General features: G+C 55.1%; 1 protein-coding gene across 2 annotated transcripts in view; it reads left to right on the top strand.

Annotated features, from left to right (window-relative positions):
- Nucleotides 1-741: 741 nt before the first annotated feature.
- Nucleotides 742-25053, top strand: part of Plxna1 (plexin A1) — a 42381-nt gene continuing 18069 nt past the window's right edge. Inside the window, exons 1-14 of one of the 2 annotated variants that reach the window (XM_029561329.1) lie at nucleotides 742-2002; nucleotides 3599-3781; nucleotides 14578-14718; nucleotides 15676-15776; nucleotides 16020-16143; nucleotides 16233-16386; nucleotides 16750-16849; nucleotides 18130-18244; nucleotides 21470-21670; nucleotides 23456-23552; nucleotides 23626-23819; nucleotides 23931-24082; nucleotides 24167-24287; nucleotides 24614-24750. In XM_029561329.1, the coding sequence (XP_029417189.1) occupies nucleotides 761-2002; nucleotides 3599-3781; nucleotides 14578-14718; nucleotides 15676-15776; nucleotides 16020-16143; nucleotides 16233-16386; nucleotides 16750-16849; nucleotides 18130-18244; nucleotides 21470-21670; nucleotides 23456-23552; nucleotides 23626-23819; nucleotides 23931-24082; nucleotides 24167-24287; nucleotides 24614-24750 (3062 nt within the window). In that variant the 5' untranslated portion in view covers nucleotides 742-760. Of the gene's footprint in view, nucleotides 2003-3598; nucleotides 3782-13407; nucleotides 13505-14577; nucleotides 14719-15675; nucleotides 15777-16019; nucleotides 16144-16232; nucleotides 16387-16749; nucleotides 16850-18129; nucleotides 18245-21469; nucleotides 21671-23455; nucleotides 23553-23625; nucleotides 23820-23930; nucleotides 24083-24166; nucleotides 24288-24613; nucleotides 24751-25053 lie in introns of those variants that run through there. The other variant, XM_029561330.1, reaches the window with a different exon arrangement.

The raw sequence follows: 25053 nt of genomic DNA, 5'->3' as shown, positions 1-25053 counted from the left end.
ACACTAGTCAGGATTCCATAGAGACTGCCTCTGGCCCAAGCTGAAAAGGACTGTCATGTGGCCTTGCGACTGTGGGGGACTCTTTGGTGGCTCTTGAGTGTCAGGAGCACTCAGCATGTTGGAAAGTGCTCAAGTGATAGAATAGGACATGGTTACCCTGAGCCAGCTTGGTGCCAGGGGTCACCAAGGGAGCTAGTTCTCTGTTAGGGTATAGAGGATAGTGGTTGGGAGTCACCAAGGCAGCCAGTTCTCTGTTAGGGTATGGAGGAGGTGTGTATGCTATGGTCTGTCTCTGTCCAGTCTTGGTGAGGTGACACAGAGATACAGCAAATATGCCTCCCGTTTGGAAATATGTTACCCCTCAGGACAGGCTCTGACTCGGATGCAGACTTCAGGCCCTTGAAACTTATGTTATGTTCCTGAGTCCATTCTTCTGCCAGGAGTGTCAGGGCACAGGCTCCAGCAGGCACCCTGCTGCCAGGCGGGTATTCTATGCTGCTGCTGCTACTGGCCACCATGTGTTCTTTGTGACACTTGACTCTCTCCTGCCGCAGGCCCATAGATGGGGAAGTGTTCTCTTTGCCTCCGATCATCCTGGTGCATGGAGGGGTCTTGCTTCTCAAAGTACCTGCATAGCACAAGTACACGTTGAGAGCTCATGAGATGAATTGGATGCACATGAGTGCTGTGTGCTTGTGTGAACAGCACCACATTCATACTCTCTTCTGCTGTTCTCTCTAGGGTTGAGGAACCCAGACCCATGATGCGCGCACCTGCAGGACCCGAGTACATTGGCCTGAGGCCAAGGTCCACCATGCCTCTGCCACCCCTCAGCCTGTGGACACTGCCAATGCTGTTGTTGCTGCTGCTGGGGGGTGTATGGGTGGCTATAGGCTCACCCTCGACTGGCAGGGGTCCACAACCTGCCTTCCGCACCTTTGTGACTGGTGACTGGAGCCTCACACACTTGGTGGTCCATGAGCAAACAGGTGAGGTGTACGTGGGCGCAGTGAACCGCATCTACAAGCTGTCGGGCAACCTGACACTGCTTCGGGCCCATGTGACGGGCCCTGTGGAAGACAATGAGAAATGCTACCCACCCCCCAGCGTACAGTCATGCCCGCATGGTCTGGGCAGCACTGATAATGTCAACAAACTTCTGCTGTTGGACTATGCCGCCAACCGCCTGCTGGCCTGTGGCAGCGCCTCACAGGGCATCTGCCAGTTCCTGAGGCTGGATGACCTCTTCAAGCTGGGAGAGCCACACCACCGCAAGGAGCACTACCTGTCCAGTGTTCGTGAAGCTGGCAGCATGGCAGGTGTGCTCATTGCTGGGCCGCCTGGCCAGGGCCAGGCCAAGCTCTTTGTGGGCACACCCATCGATGGCAAATCTGAGTACTTTCCCACACTGTCCAGTCGCCGACTCATGGCTAATGAGGAGGACGCCGACATGTTTGGCTTTGTGTACCAGGATGAGTTTGTGTCATCACAGCTCAAGATCCCGTCGGATACGTTGTCCAAGTTCCCAGCCTTTGACATCTACTATGTGTACAGCTTTCGCAGCGAGCAGTTTGTCTACTACCTCACCCTGCAGCTGGATACACAGCTCACCTCACCTGATGCTGCTGGTGAGCACTTCTTTACCTCCAAGATCGTGCGGCTGTGTGTGGATGACCCCAAGTTCTACTCATACGTTGAGTTCCCCATCGGCTGCCAGCAAGGTGGAGTGGAGTACCGCTTGGTGCAGGATGCCTACCTGAGCCGGCCAGGCCGTGCCCTGGCCAACCAACTGGGCCTGGCCAAGGACGAGGATGTGTTGTTCACCGTTTTTGCACAGGGCCAGAAGAACCGTGTGAAGCCACCCAAGGAGTCAGCACTGTGCCTGTTCACGCTGCGTGCTATCAAGGAAAAGATCAAGGAGCGCATCCAGTCATGCTACCGTGGTGAGGGCAAGCTCTCGCTGCCCTGGCTGCTCAACAAGGAGCTAGGCTGCATCAACTCGGTGAGCAGGGCTCCCACCAACCCTCCTGGTGTGACATTTTGGCCACACCTGGGCGGCTCTGCTGTGTGCCTGGCCTGATTCCTGCTTAGCCCTGAGAGGCAGGGTCTGAACCCAGCATACCAGCCCCAAAGTTTGTGCCTGTCTATGGCATCTTCCTATGCCTTAGGAGGTGGTGGATGGCACCTGCCCACACAGCCCACAAACAACCCTTGGGGACATTGGATAGCATACTGCCACGTGCCTGGTAGTGCTGGGTGCTGACCGTCTTTGTTTCAGTCCCCTTTTGCAGACCAGGTTGTGGAGGCTAAGAGGTAAATTGACTTCACCAGGGTCACAAAGCCATTAAAAAGTGGAGTGAGATAGTCAGGAGCCTTGTCTGTGGAGCCTTGTCTCTTCCACATTCCCCTGGCAGCCTACCTCCCTACTGGAACCCTGCCATGTCCAGTGCTGAGAACTGAAAGCACCCTCAGGTGCCTGCCTAGAGATTGGTCCTGACTTAGGACAGCCCAGCTTCCATGTGCTGGATGCTCAGCTGCCACAGTGAACCCTGATCCTAGGGTCAACTGTTCCTCCAGAAGCAGCTTGTCTGCTCCCATGAGTAGGAACCAGGGTTTCACCAGGGACATCCTCAGGCTCAGACTATGGGACATGGTTGGCTGAGTAAGAATACAGTGCATCACCCAGATGTGCCCTCAGGCCTCTGCTCTGCTGCTGCTCTGGCCTGCTGGGTGGCCCAGGGGAGCCCATCCCCTCTGGCTGCAGAAGTGGCTCTGAGTGCACAAGAGGCACTGCCCATCCTTCCTTTGGCTTCTCAAAGGAATTGCATCTCTACCTTACCCTTTAGGAAAATGAGGGTGAAAGAGCAGCACCTCACCGAGACCCTACCATGTCCTGTGGGTGTTCCGCTCTTGGTCTCAGACCTGTGTCCATCCCTCCTTTATGGTTTCCTAGGGACTCCCAGCCTGGCCTGACCTCCCACTCCATCTACTTTAAATGCCCTCTCCCCCAGCAAAGCTTAGACCCCAGAGGAGGACGAGCTGTCTTCTTCTTCTAACACCCCTGCCCCATCTACCTCCCACTTTCCTCCTTGCCTCTTCACACACAACCATCTCCAGAACCTTAAGATACTGATTACTTCCTGCTTACAGAGCTAGTTCTTCTCTGTGCCTACTAGATGTGCCTAGCCCCCTCCTGCCTTAGACTCATTCTGTCTCTTCATGTGAGGTGCAGATATCAGGTTTGCAGAAGGACTGCTACTCTCTGTCCCCTCCTTTGTCTATCATGACAGCTCCTGGGATGACTGGCCCAGCCCCATGGCTGCCTGCTCTACAAACTACCTGCCCTCCCTTCCTCAGGTCACACGTTCTGTGGACGCAGGACTGTCTGTCACCTTTTTTCCGTCTCTGGACCTGGGGTGCCTCACAGATCCTGTTTCTCCCCCAGAGTTGTGCAGGCTTGTGTTTTGATCTATGTGGCTGCCCAGTTCCATCACTCTCTCTGGGCCTGCCTTCCCTGGCCCTATTCCCTGCTGTCCAAGGTATCTGCTCAGGGCAAAGGTGCTGATATCTTAAGTGCTAACCCTGCTGTTTCCCACAGCCCTTGCAGATCGACGACGACTTCTGTGGGCAGGACTTCAACCAGCCACTGGGGGGCACGGTCACTATCGAGGGCACACCTCTTTTTGTGGACAAGGATGATGGCCTGACTGCTGTGGCTGCCTATGACTACCGGGGCCGCACTGTGGTGTTTGCTGGTACACGCAGTGGTCACATTCGCAAGGTCAGGCCTGTGTGGGCTTGGTGGGGGGAGGGTCACCCCTCCCTGGTGGGGGTTGTGCATGAAAGTCTTATCTGAGAAAGGGGCCAGTGGTCCTGTGACACGAGGCTGGGTCTGGTGCTCTGAGGTTACAGGGGCTTTCCAAAGAACAGCAGGGTGCATCCCTCTGTGCCAGGCCCAGTGACCTTGGAGGGCTCAGCTCTCCAAGAGCCTCTGAAAGACCACCCCTTCCTTCTGGGTCTCCCTTAGGAAGGTTTTCTACATCTTTTTGTTGTCTATCTTGGAATCCATGGGTGTGTGGGAACTTGAGGGGCCATCGCCTCCACTCTTCCCTGTGACTAGCTTTGTTCTGGGACACAACACAAGACCCTTCAGGCCAAAGTACAGAAGCCTGAGGCCCAGATAGTCTGGTTAGGGTACACAGTGACTGGGAAGGAGGCTTTTGTAGGTTGTGGGCTGAGTAGGCCTGTGTGGTCCCCTCCCCACTGGGCCTAGCTCCCAGCCCTCGGAGATCTAGTGTCTGCTGAAGCAGCACTTTGCCTTAGCCAGCCCTGCTCCCACCCACCTTGCAGCAGAGCAAGGCCAAGGTCAAGGACAGGGTAAGAGGAGTGCTCCACCCCCACCCACCACAGCCAGCAAGCAGGTAACTTGAGTGACCGAGGGCCCAGCTCAGGCCTCACGGTGAGGCTGGCTCTGTGTAGTGGCCCGTCTGATTTCTAGGCTCTTTTCCTCTCCAGGACTGATGGGCTAGGTGGGGCAGGGACGGCTTCCCCAGGTTGTGATCAGTGGACAGGGTCCCACCTGGTTGGAGGAAGCCCCCAGTGACACTGAAAGTTTTGATTGCCCTGTTACCCAGCAGGTCATTGAGAGGGGGCCAGGGGATGAAATAACAGCTAGCCGAGCACTTTTGCTGACATAGGCCTCTTCCTTCCTGCCTGCCTGCCCATGTACCCGTGGGTGAGACTGGGTCAAGGACCAGTGGGGCCTGCCTACCTGCACTCAGCCCCCAGCCCAGAATTCAGGAACCACATCCCAACTCTGCCTGGTCTGGGATCTTTGAGAAGTCCAGCTTCAGTGTCCTCATCTTGAGCTATGGTGCTGCTGGTGGTCTTGGGGCCATGGGACCTCAGCTGGTGGTTGAGGGGCCTCTGGGGTGGGTACCCTAGGATCCTGTGGGTACTGTAGATCAGGCCCCTGGCCAATGGGGACTGGGGACTGAGCAACTCACATCAGGCCCCTGCTACTTTTTGGAAAACCCGTGTGTCCTCAGAACTCAGTCACATTTCTGTGACTCCCAGGTGATATAGGTGTGACCTGTGGCTCTGGTGTGGCCCTTCTTCTCTTGCATGCACACTTATTTCTTCATTGAGGAGGCTCACAGGACTGGGTTGCCACTGAGAGGAGACGATGGGGTGTGTGTTGGAATGGGTCGTGGAAGATGGGGTGCAGTCAGCCTGGAGACAGTCCCATGAGGTTCCCTAGTGCCTGCTTCCCAGCTGGAGCTAGGATCCTGCAGCTGGGAGTGTCCCTTTTGATTGGACTGAAAGGGTGGCAGACAGGCCTAACTGAGGCTGGGAGAACAGGTCCCTCCAGTCCTGGCTTGCTTTGATGCCCCCTGGACCTCAGGGTCCCCTTTGGTTACAAGCCTTGGCTGGAGAGCTCAGCGCACAACTATTCCCGAGTCTTGGTTGACAGTGCTCCCACAAAGGGGAGACCAAGGCCTGGAGTGTGTAGCCTTAGAGATGAGCTTTGGCAATCCATGAGCTGGGGATGCCTTCAGCCTGGGGCAGCTGTGGATCAGCCCTTCCCTCCTTTCCTTTTTGCTCCCCTCTCTTACCTCTGCTCTCCCCCAGGCCAGAAAGGGTGGGTAGATGGGCAGGTGAGAGTGGAGTTCCTCTATTCCCTGGACCAGGACAGCCACTGGACAGTCCAACTGAGGAGCTAGTCCAAGTGCCTCAAACAGAGCTCCTTGTCCCCAGCCCAGAACCTGTATAACTGCCACACACATTGCCTCCCACCCCCCACCCCGGTCTTTCCCTGGACTCAGGTTCCTGGGTACGTCTGGGCTGGGTGTCCTGTGAAACTCTTGAGTGGATAGGGCCTATCTGGGGTCAACTCCCTGGGGGCTGTATTGGGAAGCTGAACCCACATTTTGTTTGGAGTGCTGCCGTTGAACCGTGTGCATGCTTTGCCCTTCAGGACATGGATGTAGTTGTGTCACAACTGACCCTGCCATCTGACCCTTTTCAAACCCCATCTACCTGTCTGAGTTGTGAGATCTCATGAAACAATTCAACAAGTATTTGTGTCTCATGGACCATCTTTTGTGAAAATGATGATGTTCCTGCAGTTTTGTTAGCTCTCATATCTGAATGTGTGACCACCAGCTGCATAGCCTCTCTGAGCCTGCTTTTCCCAGTACATCTCCAGAGCCTAACATGCTCTGTCTTGTTGTGGGCATGCATGGAGTACTCACATGGCTGACATCTCCGGAGGCCTTTCAAGAACCCCAGCATCTGTTTCACAAATTGGGAAACTGAGACACAGAGTAGCCATGACACATACCTAGGGTTTCTGACCTCAGGGCCCCTGCTACCTCCCCTCCTTGGTGGGTCCTTTGAGGGTGTGACTGGAACCTGGTAGGGTTCTGAGAACTGGGCTGTATGACTTCGTCCTCTTCTGCTGCCCATCCCTCAGCTCCTGACCCTCACAAACCTCAGCTGGGGTTGCTGTGGTGGCCTTTGAGATTGGGGTCGCCTCTATGTGGTACTCTCAAAGTCCTTCTTAGGAATAGGATGGAGTCCCCTCCACCTGACCTGGCTGTAGGACTGCCTGGAGCTCCCATGCTGGGCCGGGGGTCTGGCCCAACCCCAGGCAGCAGGATTCCCACAGCCCACACCTCCTGGGTCATGGCCCAGCTGGGTGAGTAACTGGCCATGGTCCCATTCAGGCCAGTACTGGCCCACTGTCTGTGGACTGCAGGCCGCCTCCTGCATCTGGGCCCTTGGGTGGCTTCATTAGCCCTCCTCTTGTCTCCATCTAGGCTCCTCCCACCCCTAAGGCTGCTAGGCCTGGTTCCACTGACTGCACAGGGATGTCCATGGCCCCACCTCCTGCCTGCTGTCTGCACTGGGTCTTGGAGCCTGAACCCTGGGGACCCCAGACCATCACCTGGCCCAGGACAGCCTGCTGGGCTGGCCCCTCCCCTCTTTCCCATGCCTGGGCCTTCCAGGGCTTTAAAAAGCATCTGGGGAGCTCCAGAGACTTGGTTGGCCCCAGGCCAGGCCCTGCCAAACGTGTTGTTGTGTAAAATTGTAGCGATTAATTTAAGCCCTGCCAACTTCAGCTGCTCAGGACTGGCTGGAGGTGCCCCTCCTTCCCCAGAGCCCTGCCTGCCTACTTGCCCCTCCCCCTATCGAGGCCATCTCTGGAATGCCCCTCCAGATTCCCCACCTTGGGCCTCAGAACCCCAGCCCTATATGAGGCACCCCCACAGCCTCCAAGGAACCTGTTCTGGTCAGAGTTCCCAGTTACAACCCTTGTGTGGGTCCTACAGGGCAGACTGGGTACCTATGCAAGGGTGGACTCCTGCCAAGTGGATGCCCCAGGCTACTGCTAAGCTAGGGAAAAAAGGTGCCCCAGTCCAGTGTCACCCTGTGACTGTTGCTGCAGGGACTAGAAAGTAGGCCCAGCTAGGCCCTCTGGTAAGCTTGCCAGGTGGAGTACAGCCTGCCTGCCCAAGTATCCAGTTTTTCAAGAAAATCTGGGTACCTGTGTTTTTTCTGTGTGTGTGAGAAGACTCAGTTCAAGGGTTGTAGCTAATCTATGTTTTCAGAAAGCCCATCTAGTGTGCCTATGGACCACTAGGTTGGGGACAGGGACCTGCACTGTGGCATTGTACAGCCTAGGAAAGGTATCACAGGCCTGTGGGTATGTGAGGGCTGAAGGAGGGTGCCAGGTATCACCCACCTGCACTGGGGCCAGTTGGGAGCCCTGTCATTGAGGAGTCCTATGTTGGCCAACCCCTCCTCTCCTAGAGACAAGAGGAGGGCTAAGGAAGCCGCCCTGCTTCCCAGTGAGCTGTTTAGAGAGCCTTGGAACAGGCTGGGGACTAGACTGTAGTGTCATGATTATAACAAAGGACCACCATGCCCTCTTGCTGTCTCCTGCTGCAGTCTTCTGGAACAGAGGTGTAGTTATAGTGCTCAGTGCCCCACCAGTGTGCATACAGGCGGCCTGCAGGGCTGTGCCCTGTAGACCCTGCTGACCCGCCTCCTAAGCCTGAGAGATTGAGTTAGTTGCAGAGGGGTGGGCATAGCTCTGCGCAGTACATCTGAGGCCTGGACCTGGAAGCCTCCAGCCAGCTTCCTCAGCATTTCAAGTACTCCAGATCAGCCCTTTGTAGGTGGCTCTGCTTGCTGCTTCCAGAGCTTGCTGCTGAGGCAGAGCCTGTGCCTAACTGCCTGGGGACAAGCAGCCCCACCTGCTGCCTCAGGCCCTTGACCTTGGATGCCTCCAGCTTGCCTTAGGTGCCTCTGCACCCATCCTTGCTTACAGATAGGTCTGTGCCCTGGGTGTCCTGAGCACCCATAGTGGTGCTCATAGTGGGTGGCTCACTGGAGGTCACACCACTGGTACTCACATTCTCTATAGCCCCTCCCAGGTTCTACCCATCCCCATCCCCCGGACCTGGCTGACCTCTTCTGGGCTGTTGTTGGGAACTTCTCAGGGCTGAGTTCTTAGTGTCATTCCTTTGTTTCCATCACTCAGCTTCCTCAGTAAGGCTCTTCCTGACACTGTGCCAGGCTGTGGCCTGTTCTGGCTCCATGTGCTGCATACTATGTGTGCCACATGCAGGTGGAGCAAGTGGTCTTCTGCTTGATGTGTCATGCTGTTTTGTGCCACTCTGCTCTATGCACTAGGTCTTTGGGACATAGCGTTCTGACAGGTGGGAAGAAACTGCTGGGTTTCTGGTCTTGATCTTCTGACTTCTGGGATGATACCTTATTAAGGACTAGGTAGGAGACCTGACCTGTGGCTGCACCTGGTGGGACCATTTCTGCTGTGTGTCTGCTGATCGTGAGTAGGGAACAGGGAATGGAGAGAGCTCAGCTGTCTACCTCCAGTGTGGGGTGACTATGCTCCTTGTGGGGCCCATGGACTCATGGTACCCAGCAGACAGCACCCTCTTGCTGGTTTGCCACTGAGGCCTGAATCTAAAGGACATAGATCTGATTAGTGCTGACTGAGCTGCTGGTCCATGAGCGTGCCCTTCCTGCTTATGTTTCCCAGTGGCCCATGGGTCACCTGGCCACACAAGGAAGGCACTCTTTTACAGTCAGCAGAGGCCCTTATGCCCAGCTTTGTGTACCCACCTTAGGCAGCCCTTCCCCCAGGGCAGTCAGGGCTCTGCTGGGAAAAGTGTTCCATGAGCAGGGAATAGTGGAGCCAGAGCTTAGAGTCTCTGAGCAGCCTCCCAGCAGATGCCCTCCCTTGTGGAACTGAGCCCCTAAATTTTTAAACAGCCCTGAGCAGTGAGTGTTAGTAGAGGAGAAAGCCAAAGTCAGAGAAGTCCACTTTTCAGAGGGCTCAGTGCCAGGGCCTGGTTGCAGCTGATCCTTGCAGCCTTGACTGTCCTGCACTTGGGGCTCTGACTTCTCTGGCCTTTGCTTTCCTGTGTGGTGGATGTAGGGGTGGAAGATATCATTCCCGGAACCTCTGCCCACCACGTATGTCTGGCTAAATTATAGGCATTGGGCTGCCTGCAGATGGTGTTTTAATCATCCAGCTATGGCCAGAGGACGTTTCAGCTACTTTGCCACTGTCAGACTTCTCCTGGCCTTTGAGAGTGGTGGAGATCCAGGAAGCAGGGCCAGAGGGAGCCCTTTAGGCCACTCATGCATCCCCCTCCTGGGACCACCTCTTAAGGGAGACAGGCTTACTAGCTGTTTGTTTGAAAACTGACATGCCCAGTGGCTGCTGCCCCTGGCCCCTACCTGTCCCCACAACCCTGTCCTTTTCATGTCCCCAGCCCCTGAGATGGATCAGCTCACCCAGTGCACCCCATAAGCAGGGAGGCCAGGACTGGGTGGTGCATTGGGCCAGCCTGGGCTGCTCTCGTGAGGTGGACACAGCAAAGAACCTCTCCCCTCTTATGTTGGGCCAAGCTGGGCAACCCCCTGCCTCCAGGCAGCTAGGGCGCGTGCCGGCTTTGGCACATAGCCTGGATGGCCCAGACGTCCTCCCAACAACCCCGCCTGCCCTCAGCCTAGAGAATGGCCCCTTTGTTGGTTCTGGGCTGGATGGACAGCTGACCTGGCCAGGCCGTCAGCTGCCTGCCCACCCACCCGCCTGCAGCAGTTGGCCAGGGCCGCAGAGGTGATGGGAGCCCAGCAGTCCAGCCCTCGGACTCTGGTTTTCCCAGTGAAGGCAGCCTCCCCGTGCCTGTCCAGGGCTCCCTCTGCAGGACTCTTCTGCGTTGACCTGGGCTACATGGGGAAAGTTCTCTCTGGCTGACCTTGTGTACTGACTGTCCCTTAGGGAGGTCCGAACTGGCCTAGCCTCTCCCCTTGATCAACTTGAATTCCAACCCTCCTCCCCCATGCATAGATAGGACAGGGACCTTAAAGCTTAGGAGGTGTAGGCACAGGGTGGGGTGGCTTGTGTCCCTGAGCTGGGGTGAATAAGTACCAGGGTCATATGAGGTTGGAGGCTATGTCCAGAGAGGCTAGGTGGCTCCATTGCCATCTCTAGGCAGCTTGGGCTGCTGAGGTCAGTTGTAGAAGGTTCTGGCATCTTTGGGAAGAAGTTTTCAGAATATGGGAGCAACAGCTGGAGGTAGTAAGGAATACCCGGAATGCCCTGGCCCATGCCTTTCTGTGTGCTCTACCAGCTGCCTAACTGCTGTGTAAGCGACTGCCATAGGCCCAGCTGTCTCCAGGTGGGTGGCCCTGCAGTGGACAGCTGTGGGATGAAGCCTTGGCACGTGGGCTCTGCTGCCCTGTTAATGCTGTCCTGCCTGTGCCCTGGCCCTGTGCCTGCCATGCCTCTGGGCCTCTGCTCTTACCCTCCTGGAATGCCATCCTAGCAGGGTACTGGCTCTCCAACACTTCAGGGAAGACTGTGCCCCACTTGCAGTTTGGGGCCTAGGGTTTGATTCCTCCGGCAGGTTCTCTGTGAGCCTCAGTTTTTGTGGTCTGATGAAACTGGCTATACTGTGGTGATTGAAAGCTGTGGCAAGCATATCCTGGTGGCCACCATTCCAGTCAGGTGTTCCACTAATGTGTGCATAGGGACCGCATCACATACATGTATACATGGAGCCCCATTATATACATGTATGGTCAGGTATTTCACATACAGGTGAACAAAAGGACCTCATCACACACACATACATACAGAGTCCCCTCCCATCATATACATGTATACACAGGGCCCCCATCATATACAGGTATACTCAGGGACTTCATTACCCATAGGTTCACATGGGTACCTCATCATACATATGTATATATGGGGACTATCACATATGTACAGAGTCCTATCCCATTTGTGTACATGGGGACTCCACATATGTGTGCATGGGAACCCTATCACACATGTGCATATGGACCACATCCCATATATTCACACAGGGACTCCAGCACACACATATGCACACAGATACCATATCACATAGTTATGCACGTGAACACCTATGGATAAAAGAGACCTCTATCCCATGTGTGTACACAGGGGCTGCACCATACTGGCATGCACACAGGAGCACTCACATGTACATAAAGAAACCCCAAGCCCATGTGTATACAAAGGGACCTTACCACCCACATGTGCATACAGGGACCCTGTCAGGCATATTCTTAGGGACTCCATGCACACAGGGGGCTAGTATTAGTTTCTTTTCTTTTGTTGTGATAAAATACCCTGACAAACAACTTAAGGGAGAAAGGGTTTATTTTGGCTAACAGTTCCAGAAGATGAGTCCATCATGGTAGAAAAGTGTGGCAGCAGGAAGCTGGCTGGTCACATTGCATTCACACTCAGGAGTCAGAGTGAACAGCTTAGTGGGGCCAGGCTATCAAATAACCTCAAGGCCTGCCCCAGTGACATACTTCTTCAAGCAAGGTTCCACCTTCTTCCAAGAGTGCCAGCAGTTGGGGACCAAGTATTCAGATGCATGAGTCCCATCATCAAGTATGTGCACATGGGGGGATCTGTCATCAAATGTGTACAGGGGGCTGATCACATGTGCACACACAGGTCCATTATCACACATGTACACCTGGGTCCATCATCACATGGGGACCTATCATGACACATGTTTGCATACAGGAGCCCCATCACTGGTGTGAACATAGGGGTCCTGTCAGGCCTGAGCATAGCTCCGCACTGAGCATGGTGGTGTTGCTACAGTCACATCCACAACCTCCCTGGTGTACCTATTTCCTCTGCTTCAGGAATTGTTTTGTGCTCTTCCAGTGGCCTTTCCCCAGAGTTGGACTTGCTGAGGCCATGTCCCTGAGACCTGTCTATGCATGTGACCCATTGCTGGGTAGTGGAAGGACAGCTGGATTCTTGTGCCCCCAGCTGCAGCTGTTGAGACCACCTGTCCCAGTCTTATCTAAGCCAACAGGCTGGAGGCAGGGCCTCCTAATGCTGGGTGGCCTGACCTCTGCACAGGCCTGTCCTCTTTCTGTGTACTTGGAGCCAGTGTGTCCACCTGGGGAGGGGAGCATGATGGTAGGCTGGATAAGACTAGGGTCAAGTCCACACCTCCCCACTGGTGATCAGGATGACAGGAGACTGGTACTAGACTACCTGGGTCCTTTTTCAGAGCACCCAGGGTACTGGGAAGGACACAGTCAAGCCACCAGGAGTCCTGGCTTGGGTGCAGAACTATAGACTTGGAGTGGGGAGGGTGGAGTCTTCCTGGAAGGTAGAGGTGAATGAAGCCCAGGGTGTGGGGAGCAGAGTCCTGGCCCACAAGAGTACTGGCTATGGTCTTCGGTGCCAGAGGCTGTAAGTCTGTGCTTTAGGTCCCCTGCCCTCATGATACACTGCTTCTGGCACCTGTCCCAGACTGGCCTTCCTTGGCCTCTGTCTCTTGGGGAGATGGGTGTCTCATTCCCATTTCACGGGTAGCTTCAGCACTCCATAGGAGTTCTACAGCTGAGATGTGTCCAAGCCAGGTTTGGGCCTGCACAGCAGCATACAGATAACCTGACACCATAGACTCTGGCATAATGGAGTGAACTATACTGGGTTTGAATTAGTGTCCCTGCCTTGTTCGATGGGTTCTGGGCTGCTGTGGCCCCTCACAACTTAAGCTGGCCTCTCTCCCTGTATTCATCCTAACAGAGGCTGGAGAACAGTTTGGGCCCAGCCTTGTAGGCTTCTCAGCGCCTCCTTTCTTGCTCTGTTCTTCCTGGTCTGGTTTGACTTAAGCCTGCACAGTGGGGAGGCAGCTGAGCGGATGTTGGGGGTGGCCCAAGCTCTCAGGAATGTGACCCTCCTCCTCTCCCTAGCCAGCAGCCTCTTGGCCCAGAAAATCAAGGCCCCACCCTGGCTGGCCCTTGGCCCAGCCCCTGACAGAGCTGGCCTACGCGATGCTGCCTTTGCCTGGCCCTATGGCCCCTAAGCATGCCCTGTCCCTTTACAGTAGGGCACAAAGAAAGAATCCTGTACCAAGCCCACCCCAGGCCCCTGTCCTAAGGTGGAAGTGGAGAGGTAGGCCAGCAGATGGGTTGGAGGTGGGCACTGGGCAGCCTGGCTTCACAGTGAGCAGAAGCAAGGTACAGGCCTTGTGCCCAGGAGACTGCGCCTGGGCCTGGCCGAGCTGGGCAGGCGCGCCCCATGAGTCCCATCTCGACAAAGCCTCCTGGGTCTCTCTGTTAATTAAATACATTTGTTTGGTGAAAGCAACTAAAAATACTTGCAGCACCAAGGCTGCAGGAGAGGAGCCGGCTAATTAGCACCCAGCTTGTTTGGGATCTGGAATATATTTCCATGCCGATGAGATGCCCTCCTCCTTGCCACCTTCTTGCTGGGGTGTCCCTCACCCCAGGACACCCAAGACCAGCCTTGGTTTTGTTCCTCAGCTACACTTATCCCCAGGTCTCCGCTTGCCCCTTGCCCCAAACCCATCTCCCTCCACAAGTCTGTTAGCCCTGTGAAAGGGGTGCCTGTCTGCCTGATCCCCTGCAGCTTGGTGGCAGGCTCTGTAGCCGTCATGTACCCCACCCTCAAGTTTTGGCATTTGGATTAGAGGAGCCAAGACACACCCACCTGGACTCCGTGTCTTGTCCTATCTCTGTCCTTGGGGTGAGGTAGGCCAGGGACAGTAAGCAAGGTCGGCCTTGGCTCAGTCTGAACCAAACCTGATTCCTGTAGGACTTAGGGAGGTGGCTGGCAGAAGGCTCAGACCCTTGACCTCAGTGTTGTGGCCTGGGGTAGAATGGTGTCAGCCTGTATCACTGAGCCCTGTCTGCCTGATCCCCTGCAGCTTGGTGGCAGGCTCTGTAGCCGTCATGTACCCCACCCTCAAGTTTTGGCATTTGGATTAGAGGAGCCAAGACACACCCACCTGGACTCCGTGTCTTGTCCTATCTCTGTCCTTGGGGTGAGGTAGGCCAGGGACAGTAAGCAAGGTCGGCCTTGGCTCAGTCTGAACCAAACCTGATTCCTGTAGGACTTAGGGAGGTGGCTGGCGGAAGGCTCAGACCCTTGACCTCAGTGTTGTGGCCTGGGGTAGAATGGTGTCAGCCTGTATCACTGAGCCCCCCCCCCCCTTGCTGCCACAGATCCTGGTGGACCTCGCAAACCCTGGTGGCTGGCCAGCCCTGGCCTATGAGAGCGTGGTGGCTCAGGAGGGCAGCCCCATCCTGCGTGACCTTGTTCTTAGCCCTAACCACCAGTACCTCTACGCCATGACAGAGAAGCAGGTAGGTGCCATTGGCCTCTCAGCTATGGGATATTGTACAGGAGGCTGGGGTGGGATACTCTTGTTAGTGAATCCAGTCACAAGGAAACTGGGCATGGGCCTGCCTGAAGTTGTGAGACTGCTTTTCTTCCTGGGGGTACCCCATTAGCTGCAGAACCTAAGTTGTCATTTAGTAGCTGGGGAGTATATCTGTTCTGGGAGGCACGGATATGAGGTTCCCGAGCCATACTTGCTGTCTCAGACTCTCAGGGCTGGGTCAGGAAGTCCCTCTTCTCCCGTGACCTCTAACCACAAAAGTGAGTGCTTGAGTGACGGCATTCTCCCTGCACAGGTGCTATCACAAGATGGGTCTGGGATGCTGGGGTGGGCCCATCTGGCCCTGTCCCTCATCTGCATCATTTGTGGGGCTGTGGCCAGCCTGGCATGCCTAGCCCTTCAAGGCTGTGGGCTTTTTCGTACTGGGGCCTTCCAAGCTTGGAGCCTGCTCTTACCCTTATGCACAAATTGGTGACCCTATGGCAGGTGGAAGGTGGGAAGACAGGAGCAGGAGGAAGGCAGGCGGGGCCCAGCCTCTCTGGCTGGCTCTTGCTTTTCCACTGTACCCTTCTGTGTGTAGTGGGTTCTGCCTCTGGCCACCTCAGGGTTGGAACCCAGAGTCTACCTGCCCCTCTCTAAGCACCATTGGGGCCTTCTTCTGTTCTCTATTTGGGAGTTGTCAAGCCCCTCCATCCTGGGAAGGAGTTCAGACAGGTGAGAGACTTAAGTGTGGCCACAGCTGTAGGTCTCAGCTGGTTGCCTGCCTTGTATCTCTTCTCCCTGTTGGATCCACTTGGGGGAGGCAGGGAGACCCGGCTGGCTTTTGGAATACACTGCTGCACTCCCTTGGGTGGGGACTACAGAGTGGGGCTGGGAGCCTGGGATGCAACTAAATAAACTTCATAATGCTGTCCCTCCCCAGGTAACGCGAGTGCCCGTGGAAAGCTGTGTGCAGTACACTTCCTGTGAGCTGTGCCTAGGGTCTCGGGACCCACATTGTGGCTGGTGTGTCCTACACAGCATGTGAGTCTGGGAGGTCTGGCTTGGATGGGTGGGTGACATTCACCCTAGTGGTCATCAGCAGCCTGCTGTGTGTGTCAGATAGTCACAGCTGCCCTGGATCTCATTCAGCACTACTGACTGATGGTAGGAGTGTTGTGGGGTGGGGGCAGAGGAAGCCATGTCCTCAAGCCCAGGGATCCCTTTGTAATGGCCATGGGGACTCTGGGCCCCTGTGTGCCTAGCATCAGCACACTCTGCCTGCAGTTGCTCAAGGCAGGATGCCTGTGAGCGGGCGGACGAGCCCCAGCGTTTTGCCTCCGACCTGCTGCAATGTGTGCAGTTGACTGTGCAGCCACGAAATGTGTCAGTCACCATGTCCCAGGTGCCGGTGAGTATGACTGTGGGAGGGGGCTGGAAGAGAACAGTGGTCAGAGCAGGTGGAGCATTCACTCAACCAGGCTTCCTGCCTTGGGCTAGCTTGTGCTGCAGGCCTGGAACGTGCCTGACCTCTCAGCCGGTGTCAACTGTTCCTTTGAGGACTTCACGGAGTCTGAGAGCATCCTGGAAGATGGCCGCATCCACTGCCGCTCTCCCTCTGCCCAGGAAGTGGCACCCATTACACAGGGCCAAGGTAAATGGTTACCCCTCCTGCCTAGCAATGACAGGCTGTGTGAAGTCAGGGCAGGGTTAGGAACAGCTCCCCTGGGTATGATGAGAGCTGGGTAAGGATTTGTAGTGCAGCACCTCTCTGCCTGCCATGTTCAATACTGTGAGTAGCGGCAAGTTTACCTGCCCTAGCCCTTATTAGGAAGCTGTTCTCTGGCTGCTGGTCAGCCGAGGAAGGAGCATTGACCCAGGGGCTAAGAGGTAGCATTGGCCACCCAAAGGCCAAGGCAGGGTCCAGGCTCGTCTGATGGGCTCACCTGTCCCTGTCCCATGTGGGTGCTGGGCTCTGAGGCCTATGGCCTGGTAACTCAGCTGCCATGTTCTACAGGAGACCAGCGGGTGGTGAAGCTCTACCTCACATCCAAGGAGACTGGGAAGAAGTTTGCATCTGTGGACTTTGTCTTCTACAACTGCAGTGTCCACCAGTCGTGAGTATCTTAGACCTGTCTTCAGTGCAGTCCCAGTCGTCTCACCTCCTGCAGCTGGCATCCAGCTGAGCAGGCGGAGCACAAGAGGCCTCCAGGAAAACAACTTGCCAGCGGAGGAGCTGGCAGGGCAGGACCACAAGGGTGGCACAGGGATGCTGTGGTGGCATCACACATATGGAGAGCCACCATAGGGCCCAGCAGGTGTGGCACTAGACAGGGGAGTGGCTTGCAGTGACCTAGGAAAAGCCCTGTTGGGTACCAATGGGGCCAGGAGCTCTGGGGATATGGTGATGCAGGCCTTATGGAGCCCAGATGTGAACACTCAGTGTGTGTTGCCTCTGGGCCTGGCAGTAGCTGCTGGACAACTGGACATTCAAACCAGTGGATCTTGCCTAGCTCCTGGAGCTCCTGGCTGGGCACAGAGAGTGGAGGTGGGGTTAGCTCTGCCTGCTGCTGCCCAGCTTAGCCTGTGAGCACCCATCCTCAGGAGGGATACAGACACTGGGGGCTTACTGTGAGTCCATTGTGAGCCAGGACGCTGGTCAAGAGAGAGCTCTTAGCTTTGCCCCCAACCTAGAAGGCCAGGGCAGGCGTGGGGGTTCAGGGCGGTCCCTAGCAGGCAGTGGAGTCTGGACCTTGAAGACAGACTTGACTGGCTTTTCAGTTATGCTTCATTTGTCCATGAACTCCCAGGGCCGTTTCTTTCCCAGACAAGGTAGGGTGTCTCTGAAGCAGGAGACTGTTCTGATCTGAGCCCTTCATGGGTAGCAGGGGTATCTGCCGAAGCAGGGTGACCAGGACTGGTGGGAGACCCTGGAGGGTAAGGTGGAAGTGGTGTTCTGTAAGGCTGTGTGGACAGTGGTCCCTTTGTAAACCCCCGAAACTCATGACATGTGGACAGAGCAGCTCCTGTCCAGGTGGAACTGGTTAGTAGGACAGGCTGAGATGGACTAAGGTTCTGACCAGTTCAGCACCTGTACCTAATCTGATTTTGTTAAAGTATGACATGTAGTACCTACCTTGGATATACTAATAAGCACATTTCTGGTGCTCAATCATAATGACCAGCAGTTACTACAGTAGCCAGCACTGGGTTGAAGAGGGAGAGGGCTGAGGAGGGCAATAAGACCTGCATAGTAGGTAGAGGGCTTGGGAGAGACCTACCTAGCCAGGAGCAGCCAGTACAAAGGCCTGAGGTGACATGCCAAAGAGAAGCAGGGGTCTGGGTTGCCACAAGTGGAAGCACAAGTAGGCTTGACTCTCCCACCCTCCACCTGCAGCTGCCTGGCTTGCGTCAATGGTTCCTTCCCCTGCCACTGGTGCAAATACCGCCACGTGTGCACAAACAACGCTGCTGACTGTGCTTTTCTGGAAGGTCGTGTCAACGTGTCTGAGGTAAGGCTGGACAAGAGATCAGGCTTTCAGAGGTGCCAGCAACCCTCTGGGTGCCACCCAACACCGCCCATGGGTGACTAGGGTGCCAGTTGTACCCTACGAGGTATGAACTGTCTCCTCGATGTTACGGCCCAAGGCCAGACCAGAGGCATTTGTTGGTGGCTCTGGACATCTTGTGATCCTTGGGAGATGGAAGTTAGAGACCTGGATGTTTTTAGGGTTTTGGAGGCAGTAGCCTGGCCATGTAGGTCCCACCATGGACCTTGTCTTCCAGGCAGGGAGGAGAGTTAACAGCAGAGCCTTGCTTGGTTTCTGAAGCTTACCGGTCTGTGGTAATTGCTGATTAGGTGGTAATTTTCTGGAGCCTGGGTGAGGGCCTAACTGTATTTGATAGCAGGCCATTCCTGGAACCAAGGCTCTGAGCTGGACCAGGACATCTTGGGCATACAGGCCTATGTGGTTAGGAAACTGGGGCAGGCTCCTAGGGTCCAGCATGCTGTGGGGCCAGAACTTAGAGCATCACTCACTTCTTTTGCTGTAAATGCCATACTGTTCCTGATGCCATGGCAGCCATGGATCCTCCTGCTTGGGCCTGTGGGAGCTGTAGCCAGCCTGAACTTCTCTAGATCTGGCAGAAGAAGAATGGAATGTGTGGGTGGAGCTCCATGAGCTCCAGATATCACCAGTCTGCTCTCCTCTGTCCTCCTCCTTTCCATACCTCCCTATCACTCTCCTACTTCCTGGCCTGATGTCTGCTGGGATGAGACCTAGGCCTAGTGGTGATGGGGGCTGTCACAGTGGGTGACATGGGAGCCAAGGACACAGTACAGTAGCAGGGTGAGGGCTTCTGAGAGAAGAGTGGCCTGGCAGTCTGAGTCATAGTATCCATGGTAGGCAGCAGGAGCCAGGACAGGGGCCTTGGGAGATGACCAGGGCTGGCCTGAGGCCACTGTTAGAGGCCTCTGCAGAACTGGGGGATTGAGGGGGTAGAATCATAGTGCTGGTGGAAGGCAGGGGAGGGACTGCTTGGTGGCTTCTGAGGCAAGGTTGGCCTAGTCTTCCCTGGTTTTCTGATACTACCCTGGCCAGCCCACCAGGAAGTTTCATGAAGCAGAGAAAACTGCTGAAGTGGCAACCCACTCAGGGTCCTCAGTGCATCAGGGACTCATTGATCTGGAGAGGTGGAGTGGGAAGTGTAGAGCCTCTCTTTGTCTACACAGGGCTGGGGTCAGGGAGGGCTTTGAATTGATTCCATGATTCTTACTCTTTTCTTTAGGTATAGAGTTTTATGGAATGTAAAGAGTAGTATATATTCATAGACTTAGCAAATGGAATCATCTGGAAATATGAGATAGGTTATAACAACCAGCAGACCCCCTTCTCTGCCTCCAGTTCTGGGTCCTCACACTGGGCCAGGGTCCTATGGCTTTCTAGCCCAAGATGCTTTTATGCAGCTTGATGCTGGCCAGGACATAGAGATGTGTGGGTGCTTTCCTTGCTGCACTCTCTACAGGGTTTGCTGAGCAAGTGATGAGGCAGGCAGCCAGCTTGGGACGGTGGGTCCTAGAAGGGACCCTACATGGAGACTTGGGACAGCAGAGCCCATGCTAATAGTTCCTGGGGACCTTGGATATCCTCTAGTGTCACATTCTGACATTCTTGCAGGATCCCCAGTTTCCATGGAAGATACGTATATGGCCTCTCCCACCTGTGTGGCCCTGGAATGATCCTTGAGTTCCCAGCAGGGCAGTAGACTTGTCTGAGTGAGAGAGAGGGCTATAGATCAGGTGACTTAAGAGCCTGCCCTGAGTCAAAGCATCCCCTTCCCTCAGCTACTTCTCAATTGAGCCTGGAATGAGGGTATAGGCCAGGAGCCCTCAGGCAGGGACCCCAGCTCACACTACATGCCTGCCAGTCTTTTAGACATCCCACAGGCTATTGGAAGACAAGGAAAATAGACCCTCAGCTTGCTGATTCTTTGCTCTGATCCAACAGACCCAAAAGGTTCTGTGACCTCCTATGAATAGGGCCTGAGGTACAGGTGGCTGGTGAAGTTAACTCAGCCCAACCTGGTTGCCCCGACAGGGCCCCATCCACCCCAACCTTTGAGTTCTGGAATTTGTAATTAGAAGATGTACCCTGCTGGGCCTGGAAAGGAGGTAGGAGGCTGTGTGAAATGGGAGCTGCACTGGGGAGGCCCAGACAGGTCTGCCACCCAGAGTGTGTGTCCTTGGTGGCTAGAAGGGCATTGTTGGGGTAGTGGGGCAAGCAAGAAGATCTGGCCAGGCTCCAGTCATGTCTGCCCTCTGCCTGCTGCACTCACACTCAGATTCACAGAGGCATTACTGAGGCAGCAGGCAGTGCTGGGGACTGGTCCTGGTGTGTTGTAGACCTAGCCCAACGTAGTTCTGGGCTGAGCCCAAGTTGACACTATTCTCACAATTGTGGTCCTTCACAGTAAGACCCCAGCTTGAGTCTTAGAGTATAGTCACCAGGTGTCCTTCAGGTAGTAGGGAAAGCGCCAGTATGAATATGGCCCTGTATTCCACCAGTATCTTCATTAGGGGCCATCATTTGAGTTGAGGCTGGTGGCCAGTGGACATAGGCGTCCCTTGGGCTTGATCACTGGGCCTTCCCAACTCTTGCTAGGATTGAACCATGAAAGGCTAAGTCAGAGTGCAGGCCCTCCTGGGACCCTGCAGAGACGATCCTTGGCTCACACCCACCCTGGGAGCTGTGGCAGGCCTAGGGGATCCAGCCTGTTTTCAGCATCCCTATTTAAAGCTGTTCCACATGCTCCCATGGGGCAGTTCTTGAGACTGCTGCCAGCCGTGCTGCAAGCAATCCTGGCGTTGCATCAGTTATTGTTGCTGAAACCCTGGCCCCCAGGAGGGGCCCTGGCTGTTTTTCTGCCCAGCCTAGGCTATTTTTACTTGTCCTTGGCCCCCAGCTGAGAGCCTGCTGTCCCAGCACCTCACTCTTGGCTCCTTTTGTCCCAGGACCCTGTGTAGCTGTGGGCTAGATGAGATACCTATGGGGTTCTAGGACATGGTCAGAGTGAGCAGGCTGGCTTCAGTGAAGCCACAGCCTGGTGGATGAGCTGGACCCAGAGGGGCACTGTCCCCAGATGCAACATGACATGGGGAGTCTAGGCTTTGTAAGCTGGGGCACAGCAGAGCACATTCTCACTGGCCACCAGCTCACCCAGAGCCTTGCTGTTTCCAGGATTGCCCACAGATCCTGCCCTCCACCCATATCTATGTGCCAGTGGGTGTGGTGAAACCCATCACCCTGGCTGCGAGGAACCTCCCACAGCCACAGTCAGGCCAGCGAGGCTATGAATGCCTTTTCCACATTCCGGGCAGCCCGGCTCGAGTCACCGCCCTGCGCTTCAATAGCTCCAGCCTACAGTGCCAGAACTCATCGGTAAGGGGTCAGTGGGTGGGGAGGGTGCGCCATACCAGGGTGCTACCTGCCCAGTGTGAGACCTTTATTTGCTAGCCATAAAAGGCCACTGTGGCTCACAAGCCAAGCGTGACTTGGGAGGGTCAAAGGGCTTTGCTAGTTCCCTGAACCATTGAGCCCTTTGGGTGAGTTTGGGTGGCACAGGTGAATGGGATGACGGTGGGGCTGTACCTTCCAGTCTCTAAGTGGAATAACCAGGTACAGTGACCACAGCCTGTGTCCTGTGACCATGGAAGAAACGGCCCACACTGTGGCCATCTGAATGACAGTAGATGGCCTGGCGAGTGGGTCAGGGAAACCCAGATTGGGATTGTCACATCTCACAGTCACTTTCTGAAAGTTGTCACTGTGTTCAGCAAGCCTGGTGTTGGGGCTCTTTCTGGAGCAGGGTTCTTTATATAGCAAACCCTTTCTGGGTATGCATAGAAGGCCTGAGCCAAGGTCTCGAGCTCTCCTTTGGCTTGCTAACTACCTGCAGGCCTCAATTTTCCAGGAAGGGTAGTCAGGAGGACAGTGAATTTCTCAAAGCAGGCTTTGGCCCATATTGGCAGAGCAGGTGGACACAGGGCTATTGACAAGGACTTGAATGGCCTCACCCCAGGCTCCAGCCCTTGAATGACAGAGGTCTGTCCAGAAGGATGGGAGCCTGGGGATCAGAATGGACTTCCAGGGTGGCATGGGCTGTAGGTCAGTGGAAGGATGCTCCCATCCAGCAGGGAAGGCTACTCTCCCCTTCCTGCTTTGTTGGTCACCACCCATCCTTCTCATTCACCCCCTCTCCTCTGGCTCTATCACCCTTTTCCATATGCTTTTGCTTCCTTCTCTCCATCCTTCATTCTGTTGTCCCCTTCTCTGCAGATCCCCATTTATCTTTTCTTCAGCAGTATTTAAAAGGAAAGAGAAAGTATCAAAGAATTTGATAGAATCTGATTAAATTCCTTCAGGTAAATAGGGTTACCTCTTCAGAGGGGGGAATGTTAGAGTAGCCAGAAGCCTCATAAAAAAATAATAAAAGGAGAAGAAAGAGTACATGAAGTTATCAGAAAAAAAGTGATGGGGAGATATGGGAGGAGTTGGAGGGGAGGGAGTAGGCATGGATTTGATCAAAACACCTTATATGCATGTATGAAATTCTCAATAAATTTATTTTTTAAAAAGAAAGAAAGAAAAATATTGCTAGGCTACCGTTTAGAGACTCCATGCTGCCTGCCTTGGCCCCAAACACAAGAAGGAGTTGAGGTCATCAGCTGCACAAAGTGAGAGGCAGAGTCTAGACCCAGCTCTTGAGAAAGGGATGGAGGTAGAGCCCGTCCCCCAGAACAATGATCTTTTGGTTTGTTCCCAAGCTGTGGGGACATAACACTTCATGCCTCCAGAGTTCTTGCCCACTTAACAGGAAAAGACACCAGCACTTAATGCTGTTGGGCCCTGCTTTCCCAGGACTGTGTCTGAGATGGCCTTGGAGGATGGCCTTGCGAAGCTGGCAGTTGTATGGCAGTTATCTCTGTGGCTGCAAGAGATAGAGTGGCAAGAGGGAGTGGAGCTATGAGTCATGAAGGAAACCCTGTTTATAGGAGTAGAGGAGCTGGGTGTATTGTATGTAGCTTAGCTTCGCAGATGGGCAAGCTGACCCAGTGGTCAGTTTTAAAAGTGCTGAGGAACCCCAACTGGCAGCTTTGACCCTTCACACAGTGTGAGACGGTAGGCCACCACCCCAGGCATGACCACTGTGCCTGCTTCCAACAGTACTCCTACGAGGGGAATGATGTCAGTGACCTGCCTGTAAATCTGTCAGTCGTGTGGAATGGCAACTTCGTCATTGACAACCCTCAGAATATACAGGGTGAGTGGTGGGACTGGTAGCCTGAGTGGGTGGGTGGTGTGTGGGCTGTATTGACCTGCCCTTTCTCTTCTAGCCCACCTCTACAAATGCCCAGCCATGCGCCAGAGCTGCGGCCTCTGCCTCAAAGCTGACCCACACTTCGAGTGTGGCTGGTGTGTGGCTGAGCGCCGCTGTTCTCTGCGCCATCACTGCCCAGCTGACACACCTGCCTCCTGGATGCATGCACGACATGGCAGCAGCCGCTGCACAGACCCCAAGATCCTCAAGGTAGGGACTGTAGACATGGTCCAGCACCTACCTGCCTAGCCTGCCTACCATCTCCTGTTACCTGGCATGGTGGACCTTGCCATACCAGCCCCAGCCTCTGCTTTCCTGCAGCTGTTCCCAGAGACAGGCCCCAGGCAGGGAGGGACTCGGCTCACCATCACCGGCGAGAACTTGGGCCTCCGGTTTGAGGATGTGCGTCTGGGTGTGCGAGTGGGCAAGGTGCTGTGCAGCCCTGTGGAGAGCGAGTACATCAGCGCTGAACAGTAAGGCAAACTGGGGTGGGATGGTGAGGTCCTGTATGACTTGGGGAGAGGTCCTGCAGTTGCTTATGTCTACCATGCCCACAGGATTGTCTGTGAGATCGGGGATGCCAGCACACAGCGGACCCATGATGCCCTGGTGGAAGTGTGTGTGCGTGACTGCACCCCCCACTATCGAGCCCTGTCTCCCAAGCGCTTCACTTTTGTGGTAAGTCCCTCCTGGCCGCTCTCTCTGCTCCTTGCTGCTTTTAGAAGGGGAACTAAAGGAGCAGGCTGGGCCTCCAGCTGTCTGTTCATCCTCTAGTACTGCACACTATGGTTCTGTTGCCCAATCTTGGGCTGAGCCTAGCCACAGGGGAGGGTAATTTTCTCTACCCCCAGGTTGTCTGGCCATCTGGGAGTAGAGTAGGAGGCCTAGTCCCAGCCTGTGGACTCCAGGTCCGAGGGCCCAACTGCTAGGGAATTTAGGATGGACCAGGACTGTGCTCATGTTGCCCAAGAGGGCCTTCCCCCAACAAGCCTATCTTCTGGCAGACACCAACCTTCTACCGTGTGAGCCCCTCCCGGGGGCCTTTGTCCGGGGGCACCTGGATTGGCATTGAGGGAAGCCATCTGAATGCAGGCAGTGATGTGGCTGTGTCCATCGGAGGCCGTTCCTGCTCCTTCTCCTGGTATGGGGTGAGGAGTCGGGGGCCACAAGGCTCTCCCTCCTGGCTCTGCGGGCCCCCTCCTGTTGCCTAGGCAACGGGTATGGAGAATATAGTTGGGGTGATCACTGTGGAAACCCAGAGGCAGAAAAGGTTACCATGGAGATGGGGGCTGCCTCTAGAGTAGAAAGTGGGCGTGGCCAGGCCTCAGGGTAGGTACCACCTGCTGCCTCTGCCCTGATCCATCCCAGAGAGGAGGACTCCTTTGTGAGCAAAATAAAAGTATTTTTTTTTTAAGTTTAATAGAGAAAACAGACATCTTAACAA

The sequence above is a fragment of the Nannospalax galili genome, unplaced genomic scaffold (assembly GCF_000622305.1).
Source record: "Nannospalax galili isolate Female #2095 unplaced genomic scaffold, S.galili_v1.0 scaffold332, whole genome shotgun sequence".
In the NCBI taxonomy this organism is placed as follows: domain Eukaryota; kingdom Metazoa; phylum Chordata; class Mammalia; order Rodentia; family Spalacidae; genus Nannospalax; species Nannospalax galili.
Note: the sequence above shows the minus strand (reverse complement) of the source record. Positions and strands in the feature narration are given on the sequence as shown.